Source organism: Phocoena sinus, chromosome 3, assembly GCF_008692025.1.
Source record: "Phocoena sinus isolate mPhoSin1 chromosome 3, mPhoSin1.pri, whole genome shotgun sequence".
Classification (NCBI taxonomy): domain Eukaryota; kingdom Metazoa; phylum Chordata; class Mammalia; order Artiodactyla; family Phocoenidae; genus Phocoena; species Phocoena sinus.
Genome location: NC_045765.1, coordinates 59,892,358 through 59,904,880, shown reverse-complemented (window position 1 = coordinate 59,904,880; position 12,523 = coordinate 59,892,358). Strand labels below are relative to the sequence as shown.

Below are 12,523 nucleotides of genomic sequence, written 5' to 3'. Positions count from 1 at the left end.
ACGGGGCTGTGGTGGCCTCTTCCTGCTCGGTCCGGTGGTGCACTGTGAGCGGTGGTTGAGGTCGGAGCTGTGAACCAGCGTCCGCTTCGCCGCTGCCGCCGCCCTGCCTGCTTTTCCCTCTGTCTTGGGCTCTACGCGCAGTGTAGAGGCGCCGGGCTGGAAAGAGAGCGGCGCCAGCGTGAGGTTCCCAGCCGATGGGCAGCCCCTGGGCGCGCTGAGGGGCCGGGCTACTGGCGGCTGAGGTAGGTGGGCGCGCGGGGGTTTGTCAGACTGGCCGGGAGCAGAGTCGGGGCGGCGGGTGCTCGTGGAGAAGGCAAGGAGGGGCCCAGAATGAGGGCCTAGCCAGCTGGTGAGAACAGGTCTCCGACCCGCGCCTGAGAAGGGGCTCTGGCCTAGCTCGGAGCGAGAGGAGTGACCCCGGTCGTAGCCTGCTCTTCTCCGGGCTTGAAGCCATTATTTAGGGGAAATTCCTCCTGCGGCGGGGGGAGGGGTCACCCTTTCTTTTCTTTGCGAGGTCAGGATCCTCATTCCTCCCCGCCATCACTTTAAATTAATGTTTGCTGGCTTCGAGATGGACGTCTAGATGGAGTGGCCTGTGGACTTGACCAGCTTGCAGAACTCCGATGCACGACAGCGGGCTATCAGTTATGATTATTGAAGAGGGTTCACAACCCTCTCTTTAGTGTGGGCGTGTATTTGCTGCAAAGTTCTTATTGCTGATACATTAATAATCGCTTTCGGGCACAACAGGTAATAAATTTTTAAACACCTCTTGTCAAATAAGGATTCCGGCACTGGGGAAACTGCGCCGTGGAGGCACAATTAAAGAGTAGAAAGAAGACAAAGAAGACCGTTATTTATGTTCTCTCCTAGTATCAGAACTTTCCGTGGTGGAGCAGGATGCGTCGCTACTGGCATTTGTTTTAGCCTTTGCTGAATAGACTTTCTGAGTGATTGAGGTCGATCTCCAATGGACTTTCATTTAGAATTATAAAATCGCATATGATTTTAGCTAGTTGTTACAAGTCAAATGACCTGAAATAACCTCTGAGAATTATGTGGTGTTCGCTCCTCGGAAGAGAGCAGAACTTGGTTTTCTTGAAAGGAAGATTTTCTCCATGTTTAAAAATGAATGCATTGTGAAGTTACTAAAAATAGTTCTTTATGTTGACAGTGATGACTGCCACATTCAAGAGAAGGAAAAGGAATTATTTCGTAAAGAACAGCCCACGGAAAGACTTCAGGGGTTAAATACGCAGTAAAACAGCTTCAGGGATGGCAAGTTTTAGCATATGCTTTTAAGAATTCTAATTTAGTCATAGTTAAAATATATCGAAGCTCTTAGTTGATTCCCTTATATTTAGTGAACTATTTTAAAAGATTATTAACCTTTGCTAGTTTTGTATTCTTGGATTTCGTTCAGCCCAAACTTTCGAGAAATGTAGTATTCATTCTGACTCTATTAAGAAATGTGGCCTGTATGCTTTCAATGAACTCTGTACTATAGCATGGGAAGAGTCTTTCAAGAAAGAACAGTTAGCTGGCGAGCCCTGAGGTGGAACCAGGGAGGCGTTATTAAATGTAGGATTAATGCTTGTATATGCACATACTGCATACAAACATACAAATTCTGGGGCTTCCCTGGTGGCGCAGTGGTTGAGCGCCCGCCTGCCGATGCAAGGGACGTGGGTTCGTGCCCCAGTCCGGGAAGATCCCATATGCCGCGGAGCGGCTGGGCCCGTGAGCCATGGCCGCTGGGCATGCGCGTCCGGAGCCTGTGCTCCGCAGCGGGAGAGGCCACGGCGTTGAGAGGCCCGCGTACCACAAACAAACAAACAAAACATACAAATTCTGTATGCGCCCGCCTGTTTATGTATGATGGTTATGCACACAAGGATCTAATGGTGCTGACTCCCATCTTAAAAAGTTGACACCTGAAAGTAGAAAGGGATTGGTTTTAGCTCTGTTTCTTGTTTCAGTTAACTTAAAAAAAATAATAAATTTACTTATTTATTTTTGGCTGTGTTGGGTCTTTGTTGCTGCGTATGGGCTTTCTCTAGTTGCGGCGAGTGGGGTCTACTCTTCGTTGCAGTGCACGGGCTTCTCATTGCGGTGGCTTCTCTTATTGCGGAGCACAGGCTCTAGGTGCGTGGGCTTCAGTATTTGTGGCACGCCGGCTCTAGAGCACGGGCTCAGTAGTTGTGGTGCACGGGCTTAGCTGCTCCATGGAATGTGGGATCTTCCTGGACCAGGGCTCGAACCCATGTCCCCTGACTTGGCAGGCAGATTCTTAACCACTGAGCCACCAGGGAAGCCCCTTTATTTAACTATTTACATGAGTAAAAGTCATAGTAAATTTCTTGTCCAGCTTCTTAATCAGTAATTGAGTAAGCAGAATACTGTACTGATTTCTTGGTGGTAGCAGGGAAGGAAAATATAGAACATATAGAAGACTTGCCCTTTAGAAATGTTCTTTAAGTCAGTATCTTACTATCTTCCCTGGGATAAAGAGCTTTACTCCTGTCTATTTTGTGTCCTGATGCTTAGAATAGTGTTTTGCATGGAGTTGGCCCTCAATAAACGTGAGCAGTGTCAGAAGTTAATTAACATAATGCAAACCAAATTCATAAATTCCTGGAGAAGATTAAAGTAGTTGAAGATGGGTGGATTTTTTTTTTTTTTATTGCAGGTCTACTGTTTAAATGGTGTGTTTTTCTTCAGTGTTGGTTGTCTGAGTAAAGGATATGTGGCAGAATCTTGCTTCTGAAAGCCTAACATAATGTAAGCTGAGACTGTATATCCTGAGTGATAATAGATGGTGAATGTTCTGATATATTAAGAGAAAATGAAGTTAAAGGAAGTAAGGTCCAGAGGGAAGATTTTGGTAAGTTAGTGATAGGAACTTAAAAGGAATGAGCTATAAACCATTGAAACAGATTATAAGAAAAAACATTTTCTCCCTTTACTGGCAGTGCTGCTTATGGAAGAGAACTGGTACCTTTCTATCTCTTTATACTAGAGCTTTCCAGCAGGGTGATTTCTGAATAAGAAAATTGAAAAAGGGATCACTTTGGGAATTCCCTGACAGTCCAGTGGTTAAGACTCTCGGCACTTTCACTGTGTGGTCCAAGCCTCAGGGCACGGCCCAAATAAAGAAAGAAAAAGTGACCACTTTTTCTCTTATAATCTGCTCAAAGGTCTCAGTGTGTTTCTCTTTGTATTTGCATGTGGGCTCTAGTTTTATTGGCAATAAACTAGTATTTTGATTCCTATCTAATTCCTGTGTATATTTCTCAGTTAGTTTATAACTTGTAGGGGAGAGGAATGTGGTTGGTCCCTTCACAAATCCCAACGTTGGCTTTTTTTCAATTTGGAAAACAAATCTATTTGATTTAGATGTTGTAGATGTTATCAATAGAAAGGTTCTGTGGATATTTGGAGAGGTTATCAACAGAACGGTTTTATGATTATTTGGAGAAGTTATCAACAGATTTTATGGATATTTGGAGAGGTAGGAGCTTAAGATGTGAATAAAAACTTCAACAGGAGTGTTTTATTTTTTTTATAAATTATTTATTTATTTTTGGCTGAGTTAGGTCTTCGTTGCTGTGCGTGGGCTTTCTCTAGTTGCGGCGAGCGGGGGCTACTCTTCGTTGCGGTGCACAGACTTCTCATTGAGGTGGCTTCTCTTGTTGTGGAGCACGGTCTCTAGGCAGGCGGGCTTCAGTAGTTGTGGCTCACGGGCTCTAGAGTGCAGGCTCAGTAGTTGTGGCGCCTGGGCTTAGTTGCTCCGCGGCATGTGGAGTCTTCCCAGGCCAGGGCTCGAACCTGTGTCCCCTGCATTGGCAGGTGGATTCTTAACCACTGTGACACCAGGGAAGACCAACAGGAGTATTTGAAATTGAGTTTTCTGTTTTCATTTTAGTATAGCTGAGTGATTCCCATGATAGGTGGCAGATTTTAACCCCCAAGGAATATTTGGCAATGTCTGGAGAATATTTTGCTTGTCACAGATTGGGAGGGTAAAGAGGAGGGTGTAGCTACTGACATCAAGAGGGTGGAGTGGGTAGACGTCAGGGATGCTGCTAAGCATCTTAAAATGCACAGGACAACCCCATCCTCCACCTGCCCCCACCCAAAAGAATTATCTGACTCAAATGATAGTGGTGCTGTTGAGAACCCCAGTTGGTTCTGAAGTCAGAGTATCTGAATTTGTATTTGGCTTTACCATTTCCTAATGTGTGACCCTGGCAAGTTGCTTAAAGTTCCTGCCTCAGTTTCTGTAAAACAGAGCTAACAATATGTTCCCCATGGAGTTGAACTGTAGTGATGATTAAGTCAGATAATGTGCAAAGGGCCAAACTTATTACCTGGCACATAGAAAAATCTGAAAAAACTTTCAGCTAATATCATTACATTTGGAACACATCTTGATGATCTCTTCTAATTTCTTTTTTTTTTTTAAACATCTTTATTGGGGTATAATTGCTTTACAGTGGTGTGTTAGTTTCTGCTTTATAACAAAGTGAATCAGATCTCTTATTTCTCATCTGAAATTAGAATTTGAGCAAATGAAGTGATAATAAACTCATTCTCTATCCTTGGGGAATAAGTGAAGAATCACTCCATTTAATGTTTGTGTTTAGCTCACTCTTGTTTTATGTTTTGAAGTCTATAAGGCTTCTGCCATAAACAAGTAGCTTCTCGTTGTAAATGTTTTTCCTTCATAGTTAAGACTTTAAGCTAGCTGGCCAGTGGCTCTATATCTGTTGATTCTCAGCAAATATTTAGTAATGTAACTGAATTCAGTTCTTTGACTTCATTTCCATTTCCTTTTACCTTTATAACTGAAATAAATTTGCAGTGGTTTTGGCTCACATTGATTATCTATTCTTAGCCTCTGGGAGTAACTATTTTCATAACTGAGGTTTTGGTACAATTTTACATTTATGAAAGGTGCAGGCGAACTTCTAACAACTTGGGGCTGGACCTTCGTATACATTTGTGACTCTTTCAAAATATGAATTGGAACCCATGTGGGTTTTTTTGTTTTTTACGTAATTGAAATATAATACTGTAGTCTATATAGACTCTCATTTCTGTGTGTCTAAACGATATGGCTAAATAGAGAAACAATTCACAGATAGAGAGTTTGGACTGTTTGTTAATAAGCCACAGAGCTCTTGGAAGAAGATCCACATCATTATTTATGGTCAAGGGAGAAAGCAGTGCGGCACATTCAACTTTTTGTCTTGATAACCACACTTTAAAAATAGAAAGTTTTGGGCTTCCCTGGTGGCGCAGTGGTTGAGAGTCCGCCTGCCGATGCAGGGGACGCGGGTTCGTGCCCCGGTCCAGGAAGATCCCACATGCCGCCGCGCGGCTGGGCCCGTGAGCCATGGCCGCTGACCCTGCGCATCCGGAGCCTGTGCTCCGCAACGGGAGACGCCACGACAGTGAGAGGCCCGTGTACCGCAAAAAAAAAAAAAAAGTTTCCATTAGCTGAAATAAGTGAACATTTATAGAAACTACAGAGACTTATACTACAAAAACATGTGTAACAATCATAATAAAATACTTTCTTTTTTTTTTTTTGGACTCACAACCACTGCGCCACCAGGGAAGCCCTAATGGAAACCTTTGTTTACCCTTTATGTTGTTATTGCCTCCTGTTTGGATAGAATAGTTTAGAGGGAGTCAGTACCTTTGCCCAACAGACTGTGTTCTTTCCTTGGTACATTCTATCTTTTGTAAAGTGTAACATACACTCAGGATTCTGTATAAATAATAAATGATGATAATGATAAGGAAGTGTCCACCTTGTGAAAACTGGCCAGATCAGAAGTATACATGTGGGAAATATAATGAAAGGCCAAAGGAAGACATTCTAAGAATGCTAGGGAAACTTAAGAAAAAAAGAATCATGTTAATAACAATTCTTGTCTTTATTATTATCTTTTTAGGATTTAGTAGTCTAAAAGAAAAGAGCCTACAAAATGTAGCAGATTTCATGTACACACTTTGCTAATTCCTAAGTAGAGAACATTGTAACTACAAAATCAGAACTAGAGTTATCTTGCATGGCATTTGTGCCTGCCAGTGATTAAACTGAGGGGAAAAAAAAGTATCTGAATCTGCTGATGTGTGTTTGTTTATAAGTGGTCTGGAGTCCTGCCTGTCAGCTAATTTTAGAGAGCCTGCATAGTTGTTGGAAGACAGACTGTTTTCCCACTAAATGCTGTCATACAGATATATATTTGTATATGTGTATTTATGCATATTTGTCTTTTATTTTTGGTAGAAAATGATGCATCCCGTTGCCAGCAGTAATCCAGCTTTTTGTGGGCCTGGCAAACCTTCCTGCCTCAGTGAAGATGCCATGAGAGCTGCTGATCAGTTTGACATATATTCCTCCCAGCAAAACAAATACAGCCACACAGTCAGCCACAAACCAATGGCTTGTCAGAGGCAAGACCCATTAAATGAAACACACTTGCAGACTACAAGTGGCAGAAGCATAGAGATAAAAGATGAACTAAAGAAAAAGAAAAATCTCAACCGATCTGGTAAGCGTGGCCGGCCTTCAGGAACCACCAAATCAGCAGGATACCGGACCAGCACGGGCAGACCCCTGGGAACCACCAAAGCAGCTGGATTTAAGACAAGTCCAGGCAGACCTTTGGGTACAACTAAAGCTGCGGGATACAAAGTCAGCCCAGGGAGACCTCCAGGTAGCATTAAAGCTCTATCCCGTCTTGCCGATCTTGGTTATGGCTGTGGGACTGCTGCTTTTCCTTACCCTATGATGCATGGTAGAGCAGTTCATGGCGTAGAGGAAACCAGCAGCGAAATCAAGCCGCCCAATGAGTGAATGAGGCAGGAAAGGAGGGCCAGGTTTAGAAGGAAGATTGTGAATAATTCCAAAGCTTCTTGGTTTTATTTTGACATACATGATTTTATGGCCTGGGCTTTCCAAATTTGTTTTCCCATTTGATTTTTTTTTTCCTGCTTTTGCTCAGAAACTGTCATATGCTGACAGATGCACTCAGGGCATAGCAGTGGCATTGTCTTTGTACATAGGTTCAAGTGTAACACCTATTTAAATCATTTTTGCTTTTCCTTTAGAGTTATGGTTGTGTCTCATTTCATTACTACTTTTGGGTCATTCTAAATAGATGCTTCATGTACTAAACAACTGAAACCGTTATACCTATTAGCTTGTGAAGTAAGCTTACAATATAATAAAGATAATATCTAAGGTATTATTAACTGATGGAACAGAGCAAACTAATGATTCAGGATTACTTGAGGTAGTGGCTGTGAGGTTTTTTTGTAACATGTTCATGAGACAAGACACAGATATTTGTATGCTTTGGCATTTACTTAGATTTCATATGTTAAAAATCTTATTTTTAATGTTCTAGGTTTAAGCAGCTTCCTATTTATTGATCTACATGGCATTAATTGATTTAACTATTATTCCTTTAAAAATTCTTTAGTGTTTGCCTTTCAGCCATGTTAGGTTGTGTATTTTTTAATTGCCTAAGAGCATGTATACCAAACACTACAAACAATTCATATTTACAAAAAAAAATAAACTTTTTTATAAAAACTGCACATTACATTTTTGGTGAAATATTGAATACAGTGCATTCTGAGAATAGCATATTTAATATAGTAGGAAAAGAAACATTCTTAAGGTCTGCATGTTGCTATAGTTACTACATTTTGTCTTTCATATACTTAGTTTTAAAGCATTATGCTTAAAGCATTTATTAATGTTCATTCATTAAGAATATTTTTTAGTTTTCTCTGATAAATTGTCCCATTGCATTAGCAGTTACTGTGGTTTCGGGTCTGTATCTACCAAAGGACAAAAATTGAATGGTAGACCGTAAAACTGGTATAAACAAAATGTAGTTTTCTGACTGTCAGAACCCAAATATTAAGAAGTATATAGGAATCCATCTATGCATGAAACATGTAAGAAATATGTTGGTTAGTTTAATTAAAAATCTCATGTTTGCTCCAGTGAGACCACTTCATTCAAAATAAATTTTTTTTCTGACAGTGTTTGCTTTAGAAGCAAAATAGATAGGAAAGAAAAAAACGTATTGGGTAGATACGTATAGAAGGGACAGGGGGATGTCTCTCTTCCCTCTTTCTGAAAGTAATATTCTTTGTTAATATACATTTTATTTATTCTGAGTTCTAAATAAAATAAACTATTATAAACTTCGGATTTGGAAAAAAAAATTCCACTGAACTTTAAAGTTACAGTGTATATGTATTTGTGAGCTTAAATGCCTTTTGAGATTATAATGTAGATATGCAGGACCCCAAAACTTTTAAAATAATTAAAATTTTAAAAGGGCACATACTGTGTTGTTTGGGCTTGCTCTCAGTTACTGCAAACTGACTGCAAATGGATGTCATGTTTCATACCTTTTTTATCAGGAAAAAAGCAGCAAGCCTTCAGGTGTTCCAGTGATGCCTGACACAATGAGCTGGACTTTATGCTGCTCTTTACAGTAAGAGGTGTTGCATTGTATGTGGGGACTGTGTGTGCACTGGCATCTAAGACAGTGACCTCAACAATTTTAGCTTTGCACAAACCATAGAGAACAATGTTGGATGACTACATAATCAGTTGTAACATTCTGGCAGCTAAATTGCTACAAGAGTTTCTTCTTGCAGAAGCTTAAAATATAAAACTTTTTAAATAATTTACTTAGAACAGTATAACTTCTGACACACACACAGATGCTTACGTCTTTATTCATATGTTCATCCATCCACTTTTATTATGTATCTGTCATTTAGTTGTTTCTCAAGATGATGTTCAGCAGTTGGCTGCTTAGAAATCCTCTTTTGAATTGCTGAAAACAGTTGTTTAATTAAATGTTCTTCCATGGAATTATGTATATCACTGTCAAGGGTTCGGTTGCAGGTTGTGTTTTATAGTACACCCATTTGACATTTCCCTTTCGGTTTATTTGCTTTCCTGATTTTGTTATACATGCTCTTTCTCCCTGCCTTTTTCTACATTCATTACCCTCCCCCTTTCTCCATCCTCCAGCACATCTACTCGGTGGTGCTGTGCTGTGTGTCAGAAGATAAAGCAGGTGTGTTAATGTATGATGAATCTTATATACAAGTTAATGAAATGGTGAGATCAACTAAAGGAAGTATGTTCATAACAGTGTTTATTAACATCAGGAGCTATGTCCCAGGAAAAAAGGGGGGGGGGGCGAATGGCTACTTTTGTGAATGGATAACATCATTTAAAAAGCTGAATTTTCTGTGTTCATGTGAGTCGTTACCTGGAGTATTAGATCTGTATGCTGATGAGCATCTCCTGATTGCACTTCCTTTTCTCCTTGTGAACAGTTTGTTGGTGCCATGATGAAGAGAAAGACATCTAAATGATAACATGAATGAAGTCTTAAAATACAAAATATTTTTACTTCTCTATAAAGACTACATTGTGCATCTTTTGTAACACTGTCTCTTGTCATGATAAACACTGAAATAGCATGTTAAACAATTGCCTATACTTTAATATAATCAGTTGGGGAAAACTGGCCTTTTCCTCCCACTGTATGATTGTTCCTTGAAAGGTAAATTAGTAATTTTATATTGTGTAATTCTGTTCTTCACAAAATAGGTTTCACTATTCTATATTAAAACTTTGGTCAGAAAATGATCTCTTCAAGTAAGTTTGCTTTACTTTTTTCTTTAAAAAATATTTTAACATGCCTTATTTATTCTTATATTAACAAATTAGGAGCTAATACAGATGAAACTTCCATTTTTTGACAGCTATAACCTTGCATAACTAATCTTTAGCGTGGGATGATTTTGATACTATCTTTGGAGTTTTGCACTGGATATTTAAAAAAACGCTAGCACAGTGTATTGGAAGAAAATAAGTGATTAATTTTTAATATCTGGGGATGTTTTAAAAATCAGTATTTCAGTTAGACTAAAAAATTCTTTATATTTTTTATTTACTTTTTAAAAGAAACATCTGTTAAAGTAGTAAAAGTAATATTCATTCCAAACTAATGTTTATGTGAATTTACATGTATATTTTCATGAAATAATAGTGTTTCTTTGAATTAAGGAGGAAAAAAAATTATCTGGATCCATTTATTAGGTTAAAGGTGATTCATCCAATGTAAGAAAAACCAGTGTATGAACTGAAGAAAAAAAAAAGTTTCTCTTTTATATTCTAAGATGCTTTAAAAGAACAATTCAGGGGATATTGACAATAACTGCTACTCTGCCAGTCATTGTCTATATATGCAGTAAAATTTTATGATCCCTTTATAGTAAATTATCAATATAAGAATTCACAACAGTTCAAAACATTTTTTCCCTTGAACGTAAGATATTTTGATGCTATTATGTTTTTGATTTTATTATAGCTTAACTATATGCTATTAAACTCTAGGATGTATCTAAATCTTTCCTTTGCTTTCCCCCCCTACTCCCACGTAGATAAATCTGTGCTCTCACAAATAATGTATTTAATTTTTGGAAAATTTAATGCTATAGTAAATCAAGCGTGTGATTTATAGTAATCAGACCACTTTGATTCTTTGAGTTTCACAGTTTCCTTTTTCCACAGGTAATTATGGAGAAAATAATTACCAGTTAACTGATATAAGCACGCTGTTCTCTGCTGTAAAAAGTCTGAATAGATACTGTGTATGTTTTTATGTCCATGAACTTGAGCTACTCGTGTGCAATTATGTGTATGGGAATGGAGTAGTGTTCATGATTTGTATCTACATCATCATATGGATGTATATTTATTAATAAAGTCATTACTTTAAAACCAACTATGTTTACTACTTTATTTCTTAGCAAAGTATTTTCCAAGTAGGGTAACTGTAAATGGTAAAACCTCTTTCATGATTGGTGGTCTTGTATTTTCCTTGGGTTGTGCTTTCTGAAATCTGCCTCTCTCTACTTGTTTTTCTCAAAATAGTAATTATCTATATATTTGTAATTTAAACGTCTAACTTATAAATGAATCTCATTTTCTTCCAATTATTAAGATACTTCAGGCTAATGGTTCTACTAAAGGCTTAAATTATTATTATTTTTTAATAAATTTATTTATTTATTTTTGGCTACATTGGGTCTTTGTTGCTACGCACGGGCTTTCTCTAGTTGCGGCGAGTGGGGGCTACTCTTCGTTGCAGTGCACTGGCTTCTCATTGTGGTGGCTTCTCTTGTTCTGGAGCATGGGCTTTAGGCACACAGGCTTCAGTAGTTGTGGCACGTGGGCTCAGTAGTTGTGGCTCACGGGCTTAGTTGCTCCACAGCATGTGGGATCTTCCTGGACCAGAGCTTGAATCTGTGTCCCCTGCATTGGCAGGCGGTTTCTTAACCACTGCGCCACCAGGGAAGCCCTAAAGGCTAAAATTTAAATGTGATTGATCCTTTTAGTTTGAAAAGTTTAGATATTAAACGTGGCTAACTTTTTTAGTGTTAACCTTAGGGATAGCAGCATGTGCATATTTTGTAACTGTCAAATATTGGAGATATAAAAAGAAAAACACTTTCTCCTAATTATTAGAATATCTAATTACCTTTTCCATTTTCTCTGAATCCTGCATATCATCTGGAACAGAGGCTGGCAAACTAAGACCCACTGCCTGTTTTTGTAGTTTCATTGGATTAGCCATTCCCATTTGTTTACATATTGTCTCTGGCTGCTTTTGCAGTACAATGGCAGACTTGAGTAGTTGTGACATAAGTCCTGCAAAGCCTAAAATTTACTGATTATTCCTTTCCTTACAGAAAAGTTTGCTGACCCCCCCTTATCTAGAAGGATAAATTGGAGTAGGAAACAGCAAATACAATTTAAAATTGAATTTCAAAACCTGAGCAAGTGATGGTTTTGGGGTTTGTTTTTTTTTCTGGCCACACCACATGGCATGTGGAACTTTACTGACCAGGGATTGAACCCACACTCCCTGCAGTGGAAGTGCAGAACCTTAACCCCTGGACCACCAGGGAAGTCTAGTGATGGCTTTTTTTTTTTTTTTTTTAGTAATTTTATTATTTATTTATTGGCTGCATTGGGTCATCGTTGCTGCACACGGGCTTTCTGTCTAGTTGCGGTGAGCGGGGGTTACTCTTCATTGCGGCACACGGGCCTCATTGCGGTGACCTCTCTTGTTGCGGAGCACAGGCTCTAGGCGCACAGGCTTCAGTAGCTGTGGCATGCAGGCTCAGTAGTTGTGACTCACGGGCTCTAGAGTGCAGGCTCAGTAGTTGAGTCTTAAACTCAGGTTTAAGTTAGGTTCCTAACTTAAAGGAAACTTGTAGCTGCTTCAAAATCAGTGTCAACTATAGATGTTATCTAAAAAACGAAGTACAAAACCCCATTGGAGTGAAAGTATAAACAGGTACAGTAATAATGGCTTCTTAGTACAGTGCTTGCCATAAATAATAAATACATGATTTATTTTGTTAAACCATTGCAATTTTATTGAATGCTGTCAAA

The 12,523-nt window shown here is 39.1% G+C and overlaps 1 protein-coding gene across 2 annotated transcripts; it reads left to right on the top strand.

The window, feature by feature from the left end:
* C3H5orf24 (chromosome 3 C5orf24 homolog) lies at positions 1–10,847 on the top strand. Of its 2 annotated transcripts, XM_032628303.1 has the most exons (3): positions 1–242; positions 6,302–6,731; positions 8,458–10,847. In XM_032628303.1, the coding sequence occupies exons 2-3, from the start codon at positions 6,305–6,307 to the stop codon at positions 8,496–8,498; spliced, it is 468 nt and encodes a 155-aa protein (XP_032484194.1). In that variant the 5' UTR covers positions 1–242; positions 6,302–6,304; the 3' UTR covers positions 8,499–10,847. The 2 variants fall into 2 exon arrangements, with proteins under 2 accessions (XP_032484194.1, XP_032484193.1); XM_032628302.1 differs by having other exon boundaries at positions 9–242; positions 6,302–10,847.
* Positions 10,848–12,523: the final 1,676 nt, after the last annotated feature.